Below are 20,851 nucleotides of genomic sequence, written 5' to 3'. Positions count from 1 at the left end.
ATTTTGAATTAAATATGAATTATACCTGAATAATTGCCAAAAGTATGGTCGAAATTTGGTCCAGTAAAAGGAGGAAAGGTGTTTCCCTGAATCCTTTCCCATTCGTTATCATCATTTAGATCCTGGACCCAGAAACAAAAGCCATCTTCAAAATCACAGTTAATTTTCTCATAATCTGTGAATTAAAAAAAAAGAGAGGAAGAAAATACTTCAAATTTAGTCCACAGTGTGACTAATTGTAACTGATTGCATCAAAAATAATCTAGTCTTGTACAGTCTTGTATATCTATAATTAAGTGTCATGCACATAGTCTTTTTTAATTCATCTTCATTCTGTTTCATTCCATTTAGTTGAAAAAAATAGCTTTTTGTTGCCAACTGTCTTAAATTAATATGCTTCCTATATCCCAGTAGGCCTTTAGCAAAGCAAGCTTCTTTTTCTTAGTATTCTTTAATTTTACATCTGATCTCTATTGGTTTACCCAGAATATTGGTCAATATTCTGGAATATTCTCAGAATTAATTTTATGCATATGTGTGTATACATATATGAAACTTTGTAATTTTTCTGGAATTGATTATTTGATTCTTTTGAAGAACATGAACTATTTTCTAATTTCTCAATTTTCCGAAGTATCAAGGAGAGAGAGCTATACATGAGATACTCATTAAAGAACCTGCATAATAAAACAAATTATGACATTGTTCTAAAACTTTAAATTCTGCTACTTTTAAAATTCCATTACAATATTAAAGCATCTTAAAATTCAAAGGCTAAATAATAAACAATACTTACTATTAAGCTCTGTGCTATTAAATGCAGTATATGTCACAGTAAATCCAATATAATCATTTTCATCAGATTCTATAAGGAAGGTGGCAGTAACCTGGTTGGAAAAGACCCTAATTGTGCCAGGATTGGTTTCCCAGAGAGAAGCTACAAAAAAAAATGAATGACTATTATATACTTATAGATCTGTTCATCCATCCATCCATCCTTCTGTCCATCATCAATTTATTATTCTATCAATTGATTCATCAATCTATATTATACCACTCAGTATAATGAGCACTAGTAATGATTAATTGGTTAATTGAAATATCTCTTCTCCTAAGTGTTAGAAAACCTCAAATTATTATACATATTTATGGTTTGAAAAAGCTATATTTTTGTTTTTAATTATTAGCCGCACAACACTATATACTCATAAAAAGAAAAGATGCATCCCTTTATTGAAAAAGTTCCTCTAAGAAACACACAAACTAAGCAGTTATAAAACTAAAAATTTGGCTCTATCAGGTATTGCTCATGCCACACTAATAATGGCTAAAGTTTGGTCACAATAATAGAAACGAGTATTTTTTTGTCTTTCTACCCATATAACGGTTGGACCAGACAGAATACAGTGGGCACATGTACATTAGTGAATTCCCCGCCCTCTATTCAGCTTCTATTACTGTCCATGTATATAATGACAATGGTTATGAAAGGACAATACCACCTATACCTATCATTTAATGAGCCTACATCCTGGGGTAGCCATTGTTTTACTCGCTGTATTCATAATAGTCTTGCAAAAGACTGAATAGTAGAGTGCATGTTGAAAATAGGAAGACAATCTGTGAGTTTATAACCAATGCAATGTTAGAGAAAATGAGAACAATGGTTTTCGATGTTTGTCTGAATTTTGCTTAATGGGGAGAAACAAACAAAGCATAGTAGCCAAAGACACAATTATATTTCTTTGGAAAATTCCACCTTATTTTAAAAAATAGTTAGAAGAGGGTAATGTGAAATAGTAACCATTTTACTACTAAGAAGATTGATCACATAGGGAACTAAATTGTTCATTTTTATAATGAAAACCAGTTTTGCCTTTTCCTTTCAGTAACTTAAATTTCAAGTCCATATTCAGTTTAAAATCAAAGTCAAAACACATCACTTCAAAGAGTTTACTACATATTTTCATTTTGATAATGGATTGTATATTTGTTTTAACTTACCTCTTAAAATCTTGTTTGTACCCACACCTTCATAAATATTTAATACATCTGTATAATATGTATTAAAGTCATCGAAGCTCAGTTTAATGGAGAGTCCTTGATTTACACTAAATTAAGCAAAAAATAGGTTACTACACTCTTAACAAGTTGTCAAAACTCTTCATGCATTCTAAAATTTGGGTGTATTTTCTAATTGTGATTTAAAAATCACATAACATGAGATTGATGCTCAATGAATTTTTAAGCTTATGATCCAGAACTGTTATCTATAAGCACAATGTTGTACAGCAGATCTCTAGGACTTTTTCCACTTTGTGTTACTGAAACTCTATACCATTGAACAGTAACTCCCCATTTCACCCTCCCTCTGTCCCTGGAAACCAGCATTCTACTTTCTGTCTCTATGAATTTGAATAGTTTAGATGCTTCATATAAATAGAATCATGCAGTATTTGGCCCTCTGTAAAAAGTTTATTTCACTTCATATGATATCCTCAAAGTTCACCCATGTTGTTGCATATGACAGGATTTCCTTCCTTTAATGACTGAAAAATATTCCCTTGTATGTATGTACCACATTTTTTTTTATTCATTCTTCGGTCATGGACATTGAGGTTGTTTCCACTCCTTGGCTGTTGTGAATAATGCTGCAGTGGGAGTGAACATGGGATTGCAAATATCTCTTAGAGATTTTGATTTTGACTCTTTTGGATAAATATCCAGAAATGGGATTGCTGGATCGTACAGTAGTTCTATTTTTAAAATTATGAAGAACCCCTCTGTATTGTTTTCCATCGTTACCATACCATTTCACATTCTATCAATGGTGCACGTGGTTCTACTTCCTCCACTTCCTCACCAAATTTATAACATTCTGTTTTTTTTTTAATCATTGTGATTTTAATTTGCATATCCTTGATGATTGTTGATGTTGAACAACTTTTCACATGCTTGTTGACTATTTGTATGTCTTCTTTGGAGAGGTACCTATTTGAGATTTTTGTCCATTTTTTAAATTAGATATTTGGTTTTTATTTTGTTTGGTTTTGTTTTTTTGCTATGTAGTTGTAGTAGTTCCTAATATATTTTGGGTATTATCACTTTATCAGATATATGGCTTGCAAACATTACCTTCCATTCCATAGGTTGCCTTTTTACTCTATTGATTTCTTCCTTTGCTGTGTGGAATGATTTTAATGTGACATAATGCCACTTGTCTATTTTTGCTTTAGTTGTCTATGCAACTAAAGGAAATCACTGTGATGACTAATGTTATGAAGAGTTCTATTTTTTTTTTTTATGTATGTGAGATATGATTGTGTGGTATTTGGTTGATATGGGTGTGGTGGATTTGTGGTATGTGTGTTGATTGCATATTTGTTGTTTATGTGTGGGGTGAATATGGTGTTTGTATGTATGTGTGTACTGAGTGGGTCTCATGTGTGTGATATGTGTGGCATTCCAAATGGTGTTCATGTATGATACATGCAATAGGTATGTGTGTTGTATTTGTGGTGTTTGTTGTATATGTGTTGTTTATATGTGGTGTGTGTGGTATGTGTCTTGTGTGAATATTATGTGTATTTGTGTGCTATATGTGTGATTCATGTGTGGTATGTGGCTGGTGTATGCATGATGTATTTCCTATCTTTTCTTCTAGGAATTTTATGATTTCTGGTCATACATTTAGGTATTTAATCCATTTTATGTTGATTTTCTATGGTGTAACATAAGGGTCCAATTTTAGTTTTCTGTATGTGAATATCCAGTTTTACCAACACTGTTTGTTGAAGAGACTGTTGTATCCCCATTGTGTAGTCCTGGAACCCCTAACAAAGATCATTTAACCATAGGGTGTGGGTTTATTTCTGGGCTCTCTATTCTGTTCGATTGGTCTATGTACCTGTTTTTATGCTAGTACCATGCTGTTTTGATTACTGTAGCTTTGTAATGTATTTTATTTATTTATTTATTTATTTTTAATTTTTTTTTTTAACGTTTATTTATTTTTGAGACAGAGAGAGACAGAGCATGAACAGGGGAGGGGCAGAGAGAGAGGGAGACACAGAATCTGAAACAGGCTCCAGGCTCTGAGCTGTCAGCACAGAGCCTGACGCGGGGCTCGAACTCACGGACCGTGAGATCATGGCCTGAGCCGAAGTCGGCCGCTTAACCGACTGAGCCACCCAGGTGCCCCTGTAATGTATTTTAAAACCAGGAAGTATGAGGCCTCCAGCTTTGTTCTTTATCTCAAGGTTGCTTTGGTTATTTAGGGTCTTTTATGATTTAATATGAATTTTAGAATTCTTTTTTTCTATTTTTGTAAGAATATGCCATTAGGATTTTGATAGAGATTGTATTGAATCCATAGATCATTTTCAGTAGTATGGACATTAATATATTATTACATTTTAATAATATTAAGTCTTCTAATCCATGAACATGAGATGTCTTCCCATTATTTGTGTCTTCTTTAAATTCTTTCAACTATGTTTTGTAGTTTTCAGTGTACAAGTCTTAACCTCCTTGGTTAAGTTTATTCCTAGGTACTTTATTCTTTTTGGTGCTATTGTAAATAGGTTTATTCCTTAATTTCTTTTCTGGACTATTCATTGTTAGTGTATGGAAACACACATGATTTTTTATATGAATTTTGTATACTACAACTTTGTTGATTTATTAGTTCTAACAGATTGTCTCTGTGTGGGTATTTTTTTTTTTTTTTTTTTTTTTTTAAATTTTTTTTTTCAACGTTTTTTATTTATTTTTGGGACAGAGAGAGACAGAGCATGAACGGGGGAGGGGCAGAGAGAGAGGGAGACACAGAATCGGAAACAGGCTCCAGGCTCCGAGCCATCAGCCCAGAGCCTGACGCGGGGCTCGAACTCACGGACCGCGAGATCGTGACCTGGCTGAAGTCGGACGCTTAACCGACTGCGCCACCCAGGCGCCCCTCTGTGTGGGTATTTTTATGATTTTCTACATATGAAATCTTGTCAGTTCTTATGTGATCTTGCAAATGGTGGCAGCCATTTATACAAATTCTGCCTCAGTTAGGTCAGTTTAGAGGTGGGTGAGTGAGACTGCTAGCGCGACCTCAGGACTCCAGTGTCAAAGTTTAAGAAGACCTGGGAAGAAGAAATGAAGTAGGCTTCAGAGTGATTTCTAGCTTTTTAATTGAACTTTTGATGTCTTTAGGGAATAATAAAATGAATTTCCTTCATGTGTTATTTTTAAGCTATAAAGCTAAGAGATACAAGAGAAGCTCCTTAGGAAATTTTGCTTTCAGGATTCCTTTACTTTTCTTTATGTATAAAGTTGAAGGTACAAGAGAGAAACTAGTGAGTATTTCTTCTGACTCAGAAAAGCCAACTTGCAATAAAAATTTGGTCATTTATAGATAGAAGACTAATTAGGAAATATAATATCTATTTTTTATAATGTAGACATGGTTATCTTCTGATTTTTAAGGGAATGGGTATTTTTCTAAATATAACTTATGCATTTTGTATTTTTGTATCAATAGCTAATCTTTTTAAAGCCCAGTTTTTTTGATAATTTAATATGGGGCTAAGCCCTTTACATTCATTACTCCATTTAATAATGACTTTGGCCTCTGAATTTAGAGATGTTGAACTCTAAGGATGTAGAAATTTTGGGTCAAAGAGATTTAGTTATTAGCTAGAGATCACATATTTTGAATCTGTAGAGGGAAGATTTGAATTCATACAGATTGTCTCGAGTGCTCATATTCTTCATATTTGATTCTCTGCTAAATGTAGTTTTAATGTAATTCCAACGATGGGCTGGTCTAGCCCAAAATATAGTTTAATTGCATCTTAAACATTTCTCCACCATTTAATGGTCTTCAAGCTTATAGGAAACATGATTATCTTTATGACCCCCTTTGATCATCATTAGGAAAAACAAGCTATCAAAGACAATGCATCACCATTGTAGTAATCAGTTTCAAGAAGAAAAACAAAATACTTAGGTTGTTTATATGATTAATTAATTCATGATTTCATCTTGAAGTACAGTGTTTAGGGTAACATTTTAGGTCCTTTGGGGTTTAGAAATCATCGCTGCACTACTGGTGTATTTCTTAAAAATGGTTTTAAAAATTAAGTAATGGAAAAAAAGGTAAAAAAGAATAGAACCATGCAAATCCTTAATTAACATAGTGTGATTGTTACATAAATGATATTACTACTATGGCAAAAGTTTGTTGGGTTCTCCTTATAAACTCTCCTACAAGTTTGATCCAGTTTTATTAAGCATTTAACAATTAAATTTAACAATTAAATTATATTTATTTGGTGTGAATAAAATTTCAAAGATTGCATGAAGAAATAATTTAGGATTCATGTTCTTTCCATTTTCAGAGAAAGTAATTTAAGATTTTTCTAAACCTTTCTGCTGACATTTTAAGTAAGGAATAGAATATTTTTATTTTACTTATAATCAATGCTAATAGCCATTTATAAATGCTTCTTTTTAAATTTGATCTGATTCTTTTAGAAACAATATCCCCCAAATTGGTTAATTCTTCACTTGACAAGTGAGCTGTCATTTTTAATACAAAATTTTATCTTTGGCATACAAGTAACATGTTGTCTAGAGCATGAAAACATATCTTACATGTGGCTGAACTCCAAAATAGAAATTATTTAAAGAGAACAGAATGTTCTTCCCTTCATGAATTTGAAGGGAAATACGAATTTCCCTTCATATCCCATCTTATCTCTGGGGTATGTCTACACTGGGAAACAACACTGTGAATCTTTATGGAACCATTTTCTATCATACATGGTTGGCAAGAATGTGTTTGGCATTGCCTTATAACCTTCTTTAATCAGTCGTAATGTTGATTCTCCTAGTTTTCTAGTGAGTCATCACAATGATTAAAACTATTATACAGTAAGTTGGATCGGGAAACCACAGTCCTACCCAGCTGTTAAGAGAAATGAACTAACTAGAATGTCATTTATCAAAGTGAATTCCAGAGAACGTTTATTCTTCATGCTCTGTGGAGAAAAATGATCAGTGGCTTAAGATGATTTTTTTAAAATTTATATTGCTCATTAACTTATTTAAACTGAACTTAAAAAGTTATAATGAGTTTATTTCAGCTTTGCTTTTATTTATTTGAGTACAAATTATTTTCCTTTGGAGTCTGGGAGGAACATCAGATTCTGCTCCTGTGTGCAAAATGCTTAGATAAACATTAAGGTCAATCAGTCTTCAGCAGTTTAATTATTTGGATCATCATAATGATTGAATTAGTGGATTGAATTAAGAGCTTGGAGATCAGTATCATGTATTTGACATGCTAACTGATCTTAGTGTTATTCAAGATCTAGCTACTATTGTCTAGTAGGATGTGTATAGAGGGTGTCCCCAACTCTTAATCTGCCATGACTAAATCACATCAGAGGATATTTTCATATAGATGCTGGCATAATGAGAAAAGAATCCTTGGTGGCCAGGATGCAAGTAATGGGAAATATTATATATTGCAGTATATAGATATAAATGTGTGCTGTTCCCTTTGGCAACCCTTGATTTGTGCCAATCATAAGGGGGAGAAAGTTTGCCACAGAATCCTACGATGGCCCCATTAATTAGACAGTATTACCCATAGGATAGAACACCTTTTTGAAGAATGAGAGAGAAACTTCTAGGACAGGTTATCAGTTGGGAAGACTGCTTCATAGCCAGTGAAAATGATTGTTAAAAAATAGACTACAATAGGTGGTAAGACTTATTGTATCAGGGAAAGACTTTATGACTTAACAACAGGGAATAGAAGATGATATATTACCGTATAATCCACTGGCAAACAACACTTGATTTAGAAGGCTTTGGGTAATGAACAGCCTGGAAGGACCCAGAAGTTCCAGTCAACAAAAACCTGCCATCACAAGCTGTGGCTGTGGAAAAAAATGAGAAGTTGTGTTAGACAAAAAACAGTCCTGGAAAGTTTTATCAAGTGAAATGGGATTCAAATTGGCTAATGAACCCTTCACAGAACAGTTATGACTGAATCTGTATGACTGAAATGATCCAATAGGAGTAGATCAAATCTCATGTTTAAAATCTATTGCCAATTTTCATATACTTGCTCATAACTCACCATAGATTCCTTTAGAAAAGCATTTTACTTCTAAATGCCCATACCTAAACTGCATTTTTAGTATTTGTCACATTTTTTTTTAAAGTGAGTACCTTTCAAAAAATTTTTTTAATGTTTATTTATTATTGAGAGATAGAGAGAGATAGAGCAGTGCATGGGAGAGGCAGAGAGAGGAGAGACACAGAATCCGAAGCAGGCTTCATGTTCTGAGTTGTTAGCACAGATCCTGATGCGGGACTCGAACTCCCAAACTGCAAGATCATGACCTGAGCCCAAGTAGGACACTTAACCAACTGAGCCACCCAGGTGTCCCTATTTTTTCACATTTTTAAGGAAATAAATATATTTGAATTATAAACTCCTAATTTAGACAAATAGCTACTATTTTTTGGTCTTATTTTCCTGATTAAATTGGAGGAAGGGTGAATTTTAAATATATGCATGCTGTGCTATGTCCTCCTGAAAATGATCACGATATGGCCAGGCAAATGATATATGTGGTGCCAGTGGCCTGTAGCAAATTCCATCCATCTGATCTATTCCACCCATCTTTTAAACTTCTTGCTTCTTTTGTATGAATTTGCTATCTCAATATTGTCATTCAGTATTCCTGAATATGTCTTCTGTGTTTCATGACTACTCATTTTCCTCTTTTAATTCTTGTAGCATATTTACTTCATATACTCTCTTTGATGTCTCATGTTATTAGTTGTCTTTAACTTATATCTGAATCATTTCCAGCTAGTTTAAAATCTTACTGAAGGCATAAACCAGGAACCATACCTCACTAACTTTTGTGTTCCCCTTACAGTTACAATGCATACTATGTGTTAAAAAATAAAAGCCATTTTTTCACAATCTTTAATTTTTCTTAGATTATTTTCTATATACTTTTTACTTAATACTCTTGATACTACATTTTAAAATAATTACTCCTAGAATGTGTCCTTTTTCTATTGGTAGGTCGTTAATTCCTTATAGGCCAGAAGAATGGAGGATAGGGAGATTAAAAAATATTACTAAAATTAAATTGCTGCTCTTAGAACGTGAGACTTAGAATAAGCTAATGGGTGGAAAACCTCATTGTAACATTATACAACATTTCTGTCAAGTAATTAAATACAAGCTATTATAGGACAACAAATATTTTATATGGACAAAGGAAAAAATTGACAAATTAAACAGCATATAGAAATATTGGCAGAACTCTCTTGCTTTTGGTTGGCTTTTTGCTATTTTTGGCATTTTTTTTAAAAGCATAAGAAATCACTTTATGATTGTAAGAGTGTAAGATTGTAAATTGTAAGACTCAGTCTGTTTAAAAACAATGAGCTAGGAATTAATTGCACTGGATTATAACTTGATAACCTGACTCCCAGCTGAAGACAAAAAACAAAACAACAAATAAGCAACAAACTTGGAGAACAGAAAAGATAATCTAAGATAGAAGCATTAAGCACTGAAAAATCTTCGGAGATCTGGGAAAGGAAATGCAGAGTACTGTGACTTGTTGAGAGAACTGAATCTCCTTATGTGTAATTCTTACTGGAGCAAATAAAGATGATTAAGGATAATTTGTATGATTTGAAAATAAACAGCAAAATATCTGATTATTTAATGCAGATTTAAGTAATTTTCTAGTTGTAAAAGGAAACCTCTCATTCACCCTCAACTCTCTGCAAACCATGCCAAATAAATGGGACAATTAATCCCTTAGCTTCAATGACTAGAAAAGTGAAAATAGTGCCAGCTTATATTTTAGGTGATATATGGAGCCTTCCAATCACTTTGTCAAAAAAGCATATGGACTTCAAGATTACAGGCAGTGCAAGCAAGTCCACTGTTATTTTAAATAGTTTATATTTGATGAGCAATCAATCTTGACAGTCCTAAAATGTAACTGCTATAATTGATGGAGTATTTACTATGTGCCAGTCACTATTGTAAAGGTGTTATGTATGTATTAATGTAATCTTCACAACAACCTTACAAAGTTATGGGTGGGAAAAGTGAGGCACAGAGGGGTTAAGTAACTAGCAAAAGTTTTCCCAGATTATTAGTGACAATTCAAAGCCAGGCATTCTTACTCCTGAGCATACAGCGGTACACTACCTGATACCTCAATATATACAGCTATGGTGATGTTATCATTTGCTCTTTGAACTTAAAAGGGGGGGGGGCATGTGTGTGCAGAACTGTAAATAAAAGAAGAAACAGGATTTTTTAAAAAATTCCATAATTTTCACTGTTCTTAAAATTAAAATAGGGCACATTGCAAAAGAATTCTATGATAAATAGAAAGAAGCAAAAAAGATAGAAGGAAAAGGGAACAAAACAGGACTGGCTTAAGAATTTAGAAAAGCAACTCGCAAACATTTTAGGGATTCTTCACTTCTGCATACCCATTCACTACACATTTGGGAGGTGGATCAGCGGCTCTGTTGTACAACAAAATTCAAAGTTTTCCAACAACCTGAGTTATGTCCCTGGTGGCAGGATAGTTGTAGGTTTGTCACACCCTTTTTCAGTCCCTTCTGGGTCCACCACTAGGCTGCACTTCCAATAACGGGCCACGTGACAGATCCTGGCATGAAACTATTGCGGAAGTCATTATGTTTATTTCCAGATGTGATTCCTAAAAAGATCTTCTGAGACAGTCTTCCTTGTCTGTCAGTGGGTTGCAAAGGATCCAGGGGAGGACAAGAGACAGAGGGGATGAGAAAGGAGCTGGTTTCCTGGATGCCTACACAGAGGGCAGCCCCTTGGATCAGGACGTGATAAATAAACTGTTATCTTAAATTGCGAAGATTGTTTACCATAGTACTTAGCTTATCCTTAGAAATATCAATTTTTCCAGTGTGCTATGAATTTCCTGACTTTCAGTAGGAATGGGCAATCTGCACAGCCAGTTCTGGTGTAAAGGGTCATTGATGAATTCTTGCATGTGACTGTAAGAGTATTCTTAAGAAGAATATTCTGAAAGCATTTAAAACAAAACAAAACAAAAAAAACCACGATAGTATTGAGGTACTTATAATAGAAATGTTCAGAATGCCAAAATATTATTATTTCAAGGTGTCAACTCGTTCTAGGGGCCTTCTCATACATTCTTTCATTTAATTTCAGGACGTTTCTGGAGAACCTAATATTACACAAGACAATGAAGGGGGATAGCCTTTCAGCAAAATAGATCTAACCCAGCCATGGATAAGTATGATAACTGGCGTTCAGGATTATAACTTTTTAGACTGCATAGTGATTTACGGTGCAGCATGAAAAAAAAAATCCTGTGTGGGAGATAAATGAGCCTGTCAAATAATATCAGGCATTTACTGAGCTCTCTGAAACGTGCCTGTAATGGGAGGGGATTCCTAAAAGTTATGCTCTCAGAACCTAATGAGAGCTCCCTCTGCTGGCTGAATATTTACTAGTTGTGCACTTGTGTAGGGCACTGAACTCTCCAGGATATATAAAACAAACATGATCTATGCCCATCCACCGAGGTCTATTGTGCACACATACAGAGGCATGCAAACAATCTATAGAGACGGTTGACAACTTCCAAATAGGTCTGAACATTGGTCTAAAGGCTGTGAGTCAGCATCTTTCCTTCTCATAGGTCAGCTAAAAAGCGAACTTTCCTGCTGATGCCATTCTAATCAGAGGAGAAAAACAATTTTAAAAACTCTTGGTTCAGCTACAGTCAGCTATAAGTTGCGTAAGACCTAAATAACTAAAGACTAAAAAAGGAAGCTATGTGAGGAAGTCAACATTAATGTGACTCTATTAATAACACATACTAGAATTAGAGCTCACAGCTGGAGAAAAAAGAAAGAGAGAGTGCACAAGGGTCAATTTCATAGAGAATTCTCTTAAATTAATTTTTTGGGAATGTAGATTGATGGACACAAGCTTTCACATAGAAATTATGCTATTAGATGATCAGGTTGGTGCTGAGGTGAAGTGCGCTAGGCTTTTGGGCTCACCATCATTAAGGATGAATGATGAACAAAACAACTTATAGGCCTGGATCCTAGCTGGATAAGGATAGATTAACTGATTGATTAGTCCACATTTATTCCACAAAGGCTTTAAATTTGTTTTCCAAGATAAATATAATGCTAATTTTAAAAATCAAATAGCGAAGAGAGCCAATAAAAATGAAAAATGAGCATCTAGAGACTTAAGAAAGTTAGTGACATGGATGGTTTGTTGATACTAAAGTTCACTTAACACAAAACCTCCATGACGTTGAAAACTAAAAATGCAGTCTGATATGTACTTAAGGCCAATTTAAAGAATTAATTCAGTTCTAATGCCAAGGCTCATGCCATTAATTTATAGTGACTTGGAAAAAGAATTCATGACCTGTAACTTATTTTAGGACAAATTGTTACACTAGCATGATACTTCCACGGTTATTTTTGGAGATGCACTGACATTACTTTACCATGAACGTTATTAATTCCATGACATTGAAGACCAAATATTAATAGGCGTAGTACATTTTCTGATTATTGAACTCATCTTACATATTTCCCTCTACTTAAGTTTATCAATTATCATTATATAGGCTTAAAGCTATGTGTCTAACTTTGGCATTCATTATTCTTTTCGAAATATTAAGAAACATCACCTTTGTTACCTCATGATGGCACACTTGTATCATATTCTCCCTGAAAAGCTTTTGGAAACTGCCTGGAAACCATAGCAAAAAAAGAATGTTGCTTTCTTCTTCTTTGAGTAACTTAGTTATATAAAATAGATTAAAAAATATTCTGTAGCCTGCACTTTCTTCCAATATGCTCTGAGTGCACTTCAAAGTATGTAGTTAAACTTTGAAGGTTTGAATTTTATCAAAGAACATTTGAATTGGGATTGCTTAGTAGAAGCCTCTTTAGTCAAGTTGCCTTTTTTTGAGTCGCTCCTGGAAAACAGGCCAACTGCCTGTCTTTTAAAGTGAGTACAGAGTGGATAGGTAACTTTTTAAGCTTTGCTTGTTTTTGGAGCACTCATCTTCAATTAATGTCATACAAGAAGCACAAAATGCAACAAATAAAAGAAGAGCAAGTGTAGAAAGTTGTAACTACAACCTTTGTACATTTCAGGAACTAATTGTGCTCATGGTCAATTTTAAGACTGATTATAAACCACACCAAAGATGTGTTCAATTCATGCTTTCTGTTTGTTTAAGAAAAAATTATAAATTAGAATTGTTCATATAATTCTTCACCTTGCTTATCAATCTATATTTGTAGTTATGTGATAATCTTTCATATGTATGCTGCACAACTATCATATGAAATAAGTCAAAAAGTAAATATGTTTAAATCACTTAGAGTCATGCTTGGCATATAGTAAGTACTACTTAAGTGTATAATAATAATAATAATAATAATAATAATATTAACACTTAAAACAGATGCCGAAGTTCACAAATAAAACATGGATGTTTTATTCATAAGACAAGATCTTATTCATAACTGTTTCTATTATTCATAGAACTACAACTCAAGTACATTTTTTGTTACTTGTCTCCATGTCAAAGATCAAATAAAAGCAACAATCAAAATTAAGGAGCAGCAATTACTGAGTTAGAAGCCATTGAAATCACACACACAAAAAAGATTGATATTATGGTGTAATGCTAAAAAAACACGAAAGTGCATTCAAATTCATAATAGTTTGGAGTAGTTTATTAAAGGATGAGAAACAATGACATTCTCTTCCCTCATTTATGACAGACATTAATCACAGCACTGTTTCCATAAACATCAAATAGAATTCCACTTAATCAGTGTCTAATATTGCATAAAATAGATTAGAAAAATATTAATATAATTATTTTTTTAGATTTTGTATTAAATTATAATCATGTGTACTGGAATATCTCTTTCTCCAGTAGTTTCTGGTATCTGAGGGATATGTGTTTGTGTGTACACAGTGAGGGAGAATGAAAAAGCAGTGGGGTGAGAAAATGTGGGGGACATTACTTACCACAAGTGTCATTGTCTTCATCAGAGCCATCTGGACAGTTAATTTCTCCATCACAAAATAAATCATTTGCTATGCACTTTACAGCATCAGCACAAGGACTAGAACCAGGAAGGCATTCTATTGAGACATTTCCTTTAGAAAAAAAAGATTGAATTTGTAAATTTCTTGCATAGTACATTTAATTGCCAACCATATGTACAACGTTTGGATATTTATTACGTATTTTTTGTCATTTAGGTCTTTACTCAGAGCATGTATTTCAATTTCCAAAGTAAATATTCATTTCATTTAATTAATTAGTCATTTGTAAAAGAAGTTTAGAATTTTAAATTTGGAAAAGAAGATATATATTCCTTCATAGATGTTGAATATGAATGTTTAATTTCTTGATTTTAACCTTGATAAATTAATACTATAGTTTGGACATTTAGCTCCTAATGATTACACCTCCTACGATTGTTTATACGTGTTCTGCGGGGCAATTTGTTGGAATGTTTTTCACATTATCTGCAGTATCCAGTAACCACTTCATTTACTTATAAACTTATTATTTTGAAAATATGGGGGCTGAAGTAACGTTTACATTCTGCAGAACAAAATTTGTTGGTGATGGCCATTTTATAGTAGAATAAAACACTTAAAATTCCCAGTGCATGGCTGCATTGAGCAGTGAATAAACCCAATCGCTATTTCCATTCAGTATTTCTTTGCTTCTTGAGTCAGAGATTCTTAGTGGGAAAGATACAAACATTGCCCTGAAGAATTCTATGCCATTTTCTGACCAGAATCTGATCCATTTGCTCTCCTCAGCCTGTCTTGTGCTTCACCTGCTCCTCTTCCATATGCCTACATGCAGGCGTGGATCAAGAAACACATTTTACTTCTAGAAATTAACTTGGAAAAATTAAGTGCGATTCTTAAAAATGGAATATTCTGCACTGCACTGCCATCTGCTGGGTTTTAAAAATATATTTGATTCTGAAATTTCTCCTTGTGTTCCACAAAATTAATTGGGAAAATGAAAGTGCATGTGTCAATTAATCTACTAAGGTAATACCTACTTTGGGACATTTATGGACAGTATTGCTGGGGATATATTCAACTAAATTAGACTTTTGTAATTGGCTCTAATTAAAATGAATATAAACCAGTGGGAAATTCATGGATCGATCACCTAACATCTAAAACAGGACACGATAAAGATCACAGCCATTGTAAAGGACAGAGCACCCCCATTTAAGGGAATAAAAAAATGGTAAACGTGGTATTGAATAAGCCCAAAAACATATTACAACTGTTGATATATATGGGATACTTACATAAGAGAACTTAGTCATTGAATCCCTAATCTAAGAAAGGCATAGCATTGATAGTATTCCATAAATGCTTGCTAAATAACAAAAAAGCATTATTCTAGGAAATCAATATATAATTTTAACAGTAGTTAATAGAATTCTAAGTATTTAGCATTTAAAGGAACAATTGAGGAATAGAGCTAAGAAGATGTATAATTTTGTCTGTCCTAATGCTTTTCATGGGAACTTCATGATGATTCACATGTCTGTCTGTGGCTTACTGAACTCTATAGATTGAGCATCAAAGCCACACTTGCAAGTGATAACAATTGGGATCTTTTGATCTTATTAATGATCATTTATTCACTACACAAGTATTTATTGTTTATTTAGGTCAAAAATTTTTAAGGAATGGAGATAAAAGGATGACTAAGACATAGCCTCTATTCTCATGAAGCTTGGACTTAGTGAAAAACTAGTTCATTAATTTTTTTTTTAAAGAGGTATAAAAAAGTGCAATGGGAGCACCAAGGGTTACGCAATTATTTTCCTTTTGAGTCAGAAACTGAAAACATCTTCATATAAACTAGGTTTTAAAGGATGCTTAGAAATGTACCAGGAAGAGGGATATATGGAATGCATACATGGTGATGTGACAAAACACATCAATATATGGAACACAGGTAAGTCTAAACTTATCTCGATATTTGTGAAGGCCATGGCAGGAAGGGAGTTTGGTGTCAAGTCTAAAAGACTTTTCTTTAATTTTTGTTAAATGACGGAAATATTTTTTCTGAATTTTTTTGCATATGTGTGGTATAGTCAGTCCATGTGTCATTAAGGCAACCCTTAATGACCAAGTGGAACAAGTGGAAAATCAAGTAGAGTAAGGAGGCCAACTAAGAAGCTGTTTTTATGGTCAAGGTGAAAGTGGTTAAGGATTGGAACTCTGACGAGCTCCTACTAGTGGATAAGGGTAGGAACTTTGCCCTGGTAGAGGAGAGTACAATTGCTATTTTACAAGTGGAATAGATGAATTTTGGTGACTAGATGTGCTCCTGACTGGAGAGGTGGAAAAAAGGACACTTTTGGAGTGGCCCATTGAATTATTCATGGTCATTAGTCACCATAGTAATTATAAGAGGAACCCCTGGGGGGATTAGAAAATGATTCTAATTTGAAGTATTTTGATTTGAAGGTGGAAATATTAGGTACTCTAGTTTGGGTTGTACTCTATTTTCCCAGACTCTGTTTCACAAGAACCTTTCAGCTGCCTTGGTCCATGAAGAAAGAGAAGTTCATATCAAAACTGATACAGAAAATATAAATATAATTGTTACATAAGGATGGAACATTTGGAGATTTTATCAGATTGTATTTTTACCTTGTGTTCTGTCTTCCTTTCATCTCCTTGTATACACATATATGATGATAATTTCCAACAAAACGATTCACTACATTAACTTTCACAGAAATTAGCCAGTTTTTAAAAATGACCTTCCATTCTTAAAACTAGAGTTCTTCAATTTGTGTACTACTTTGTTTGCCATTTCATTCCACAATTTTTTGCTCTGGTATTTCTCTTTTAAGAAGTCTGTACTGTACTTCTCAATAGGGAATTTCTAGGAAAGGAGTTAAATAACTATATTTAAAGAAATGTGCACAGAGAGAATAATAATTGGCTCTGTTTACTAGAACAAATTACCTGAATATTAATTACTGTTATCTTGAGTGGGCAAAAAAGGTGTGCATGCATTTTCATATCTATATGGTATTTTATCATTGGCATACTATTTTTCTTTTGGCATTTTGTAAGAACCTACCTACTAATTAGTATTATTTAGGATTCTGCAAATGGAAAGTTTTAATTGTCCATTTATATTTGTACCATGAAGGATTCAGTATAAACTGAATGTGATAACTACAGAATGATCCAAAGCCACAACAATTTTCAGTGATTTGTGGTGAGGAATCTCCTGTGCTTACTTTGTGCAGGCGCTGTACTAGGCAGGTAGAGGATAAGAAGACAGAAATCCATTTATTTTGTTTTTGAAATCAATTACAAGGAGTGTTACCTACAAGATAATAATTTTTAAATCATGTTTTGGAAATCTTGGATTTTTATTTTTCCTGTTACTTAAATGGAGATAATAATTCTTGGTGGACAAAGCTGTTTGAGACAAGTTCAGCCCAAGGCCCTTATAACATACTTAGCAGTGAAAGTGGAGTCTGAATCCATGTATGCCTGCCTTTAGAGACTAAGTTTATTTCTCTACACTGTATTGGCAAAATAGATATCCCCTTACAGAAATTCTTATCAACTTCGATATAACTAATTTCATCTTTTTAGCAAGACCATGGCTGGTCAATCCAAATGAAACTACAGTGGAAAAATACTTTAACAGTTCTGGTGTCATATGCAAAGGGATGTTTTAGGAGTGTGCTTAGCAATATACATGCTGTTCTCTCAAATGCAGAGAAAGAAAAATACTTAAAGTTCCATTTGGCGTTGGATAAAGTCCCTGTGTCTTAGTCCTTGGGCAATTCAACTGAAGAGTGTAATTCTACCTTAGCTTCTCTTGACCCAATTTCATGTTCTTTACTAAATCAGCCAATTCTTTTCTTCCAATCCCCAATCCCCTCCACATAGTAGTATTGGAGCAAGATTGCATTTTGTATGAAACTGAGAAAGTCCAAAATAGTGAAACTTTTGTTTTTCTGCAATCATTGCCTACGTAGTAAGCAACAAAAGACTAGAACAAGCTATATTCTAGAAATCCTTCAAGCATTTGAACAATCGCCCAGAACAGCCCCTCTTGGCTGTAGCAGCCAAGAAATCAATCAGTGGAATTCAATCCCGGTTCCCATCTCCCTCCTCCAGTGTTCCAAATGGGTTAATAAAACTTTACAGTAATTGGCAACAAAGGCAGTTGAACAATAGGACATAATCCTCATGGACTTTGTACCCGCTATCATACAAAAATTCTCTTTGGCAGAATTTATAATAGCACTAATGCCAGGTATATGATGCATGCATTTGTTGATTTTTCTCAAACTCTGTCTTCCAGGCACATAAAGATGAGAATAAACTTAACATCCCTGAAAGGCATATTCATAATAAATTACTGCTTGGAAACTGTGGTTTTCAAGTTTAATTGCCTCGTTCCCTCTATAAATCGATAGCATCTCGCTGTATGAGAGGCACAAATGGAAAGGATGACTGGGGACTCATGGATCCAGTAAAAAAGGGAATATAAGATGTTCCCACTTCCTTACCTTAGTATGATTCTTTGAGGATTGATTAAAGTAATTCGATACAGTTTCCAATAATTATAAAGCTTTGGAAATGGAGTTCTTTTAGTCAAATAAAATATCAGATTAAATGAACATTACCAGGTACAATCATCTTGTTTTAACCTCAGTTTAGTTTTTGAAATATTTCTAAAAAAAGTATCGCAACTGTTTGTTTTTTTTTTTTTTTTTCTGTTTAACTCAGAAGGGGAAAGGGAGAAGGAATCTAACTTTGCATCAGTCATGAATTGAGACAGTGCAGTGTTATCAGTCTTATCTCTCTTTTAATTCTCATGATTGTTCTTTCAGATATGTATGTTAGTCTAAAATTAAAAAATAAAGACTAGGTAGCTTGTTGAACACCACATATAGTGATTGATGCAATTAGTTAATGGTGGACTTGGCTATGCCTTTTCAATGATTGTATGCTGTTTTTTTTGGTCTTCATTTTAAATATCCAGTGCCTAAAGTGTGAAAGATAGGACTAAATGTATATTGATCCCATCCCTGTAGCTTACATGTGGGAAAGGAGATTTTTGCTTCACTTCCCAGGAAAGAAGGGTATGAGGGAAGTATCACTCCCATGATCTTTGTCCCCCGTTCACCATCTCCTCTGGACGGAGAAAACTGATCACGGAGTTCAACCTCTTCTTGTATTTTTGACAAGTTTGTCCTCAAGATAGGAGGGGAGAAACACTTACATTAAGTCCAAGGCTTTCTTGCTCTAACATGGATTTTTTTCCACACATTTCTTTTAAGACATTTTAAACACTTAAGATGTCCTCATACTATGGTTTATAGGAATCACTCAGTAAACCAATCGGCAAATAGAAAACTGGCACAAATTTGGTTATTTATTGCTGACTTTCAAAGTTTTAGAAAGATATTTCTGAGGGGTGCCTGGGTGGCTCAGTCGGTTGGGTGTCCAACTTCGGCTCAGGTCATGATCTTGCAGTTTGTGGGTTCGGGCCCCTCGTTGGGCTCTGTGCTGACAGCTAGGAGCCTGGAGACTACTTTGAGTTTTGTGTCTCCCTTTTTTCTCTCTTTGCCACTCACCTGCTCATGCTCTCTCTCTCTCAAAAATGAGTAAATGTTAAAAATTAAAAAAAAATACAAAGAAAGATATTTCTCAAAATATACTAAATTTACTTTTTCAGCTTATTTTTAGGCTAAAGGAATTAACCATTATCAATCCTAAAAGCATTTGTTTGAAAGTGTATTGTAAGGTTGTTTTAAATGCTGTAAATAGTCTTCCACATTGGAAAAGAGATTGTGTGATAAAGAACAACTTTATATTTTAGTAAGCTGTATTGCTCTATGGGTTCACACCTAAATACAACTCCAGGCAGACTTTTCCTACTGTAAACAATCTCTGTGGATTTTGAGGTGTGATGGATTGGTTCATAAAGGATTTTGATTAATGATTCATGTATTGCTTTGCTTTTCAAACATCATGTCAACCAGTTTACTCAAGAATTATTAAGTCTTACTCAAAAGGGCATTTATAGTTTTACAAATATTCTTTCTTTGCATGTATATAACATTTGATATGAATTCTAATGACATAAAAATGACAGTATTACCTTAGGAGCTGAAGATATGTACAATATTTCCTTTTTGGAGTTTATCTGAAAGGTAAGGGACACACCCAGGCCATTCAACATGAAGATTAAGTTGGGACCTGAGAAGGCACTTTAGTTGTCAAATAGACACAGTAGACAATTACTAGGAATGCAGAGAAATGGGCACATCAAAGGTACATATTCAGAGTTAGCACAAGGTAGCCAGTTACTGAAAACGTGTTGAATGAATGAACCTAAGGTTATTTTGGTGTTGGTTTGGCAACCTGGATTGTGCTGAGAGAGCTAGGATTTCTACTTTGTATGGAGACAGAATAATCAAAGAAGAAAAATCCCTCACATCTGATGAAACCTACATCCCTCTAGAAAGCATTTTGATCCTATTGGTGGCATTCTTAGTGTCAGATAATAACCAGAGTTCTAATGGAGGACTAGCGTGAGGTCAGATAATCCAAGCATAAGCCTTAAATTATTGCTCACTTTTGGTGAAATCTTAGGCTAAAGCTGCACACTTTTATGCTGCAATTTTATTATTCATAAAATAAGAG

At 33.9% G+C, this 20,851-nt stretch overlaps 1 protein-coding gene across 1 annotated transcript in view; it reads right to left on the bottom strand.

Annotated features, from left to right (window-relative positions):
* The window catches only part of TMPRSS15 (transmembrane serine protease 15), a 120,661-nt gene that overhangs the window by 79,973 nt on the left and 19,837 nt on the right, over positions 1 to 20,851 (bottom strand). The window contains exons 6-10 of the mRNA XM_042955987.1: positions 14,138 to 14,269; positions 7,829 to 7,937; positions 2,005 to 2,111; positions 797 to 937; positions 26 to 175 (exon numbers count right to left, since the gene is read on the bottom strand). Coding sequence (XP_042811921.1) covers positions 26 to 175; positions 797 to 937; positions 2,005 to 2,111; positions 7,829 to 7,937; positions 14,138 to 14,269 — 639 coding nt within the window. The remainder of the gene's footprint in view (positions 1 to 25; positions 176 to 796; positions 938 to 2,004; positions 2,112 to 7,828; positions 7,938 to 14,137; positions 14,270 to 20,851) is intronic.

This window comes from Panthera leo, chromosome C2, assembly GCF_018350215.1.
Source record: "Panthera leo isolate Ple1 chromosome C2, P.leo_Ple1_pat1.1, whole genome shotgun sequence".
Taxonomy (NCBI): domain Eukaryota; kingdom Metazoa; phylum Chordata; class Mammalia; order Carnivora; family Felidae; genus Panthera; species Panthera leo.
Note: the sequence above shows the minus strand (reverse complement) of the source record. Positions and strands in the feature narration are given on the sequence as shown.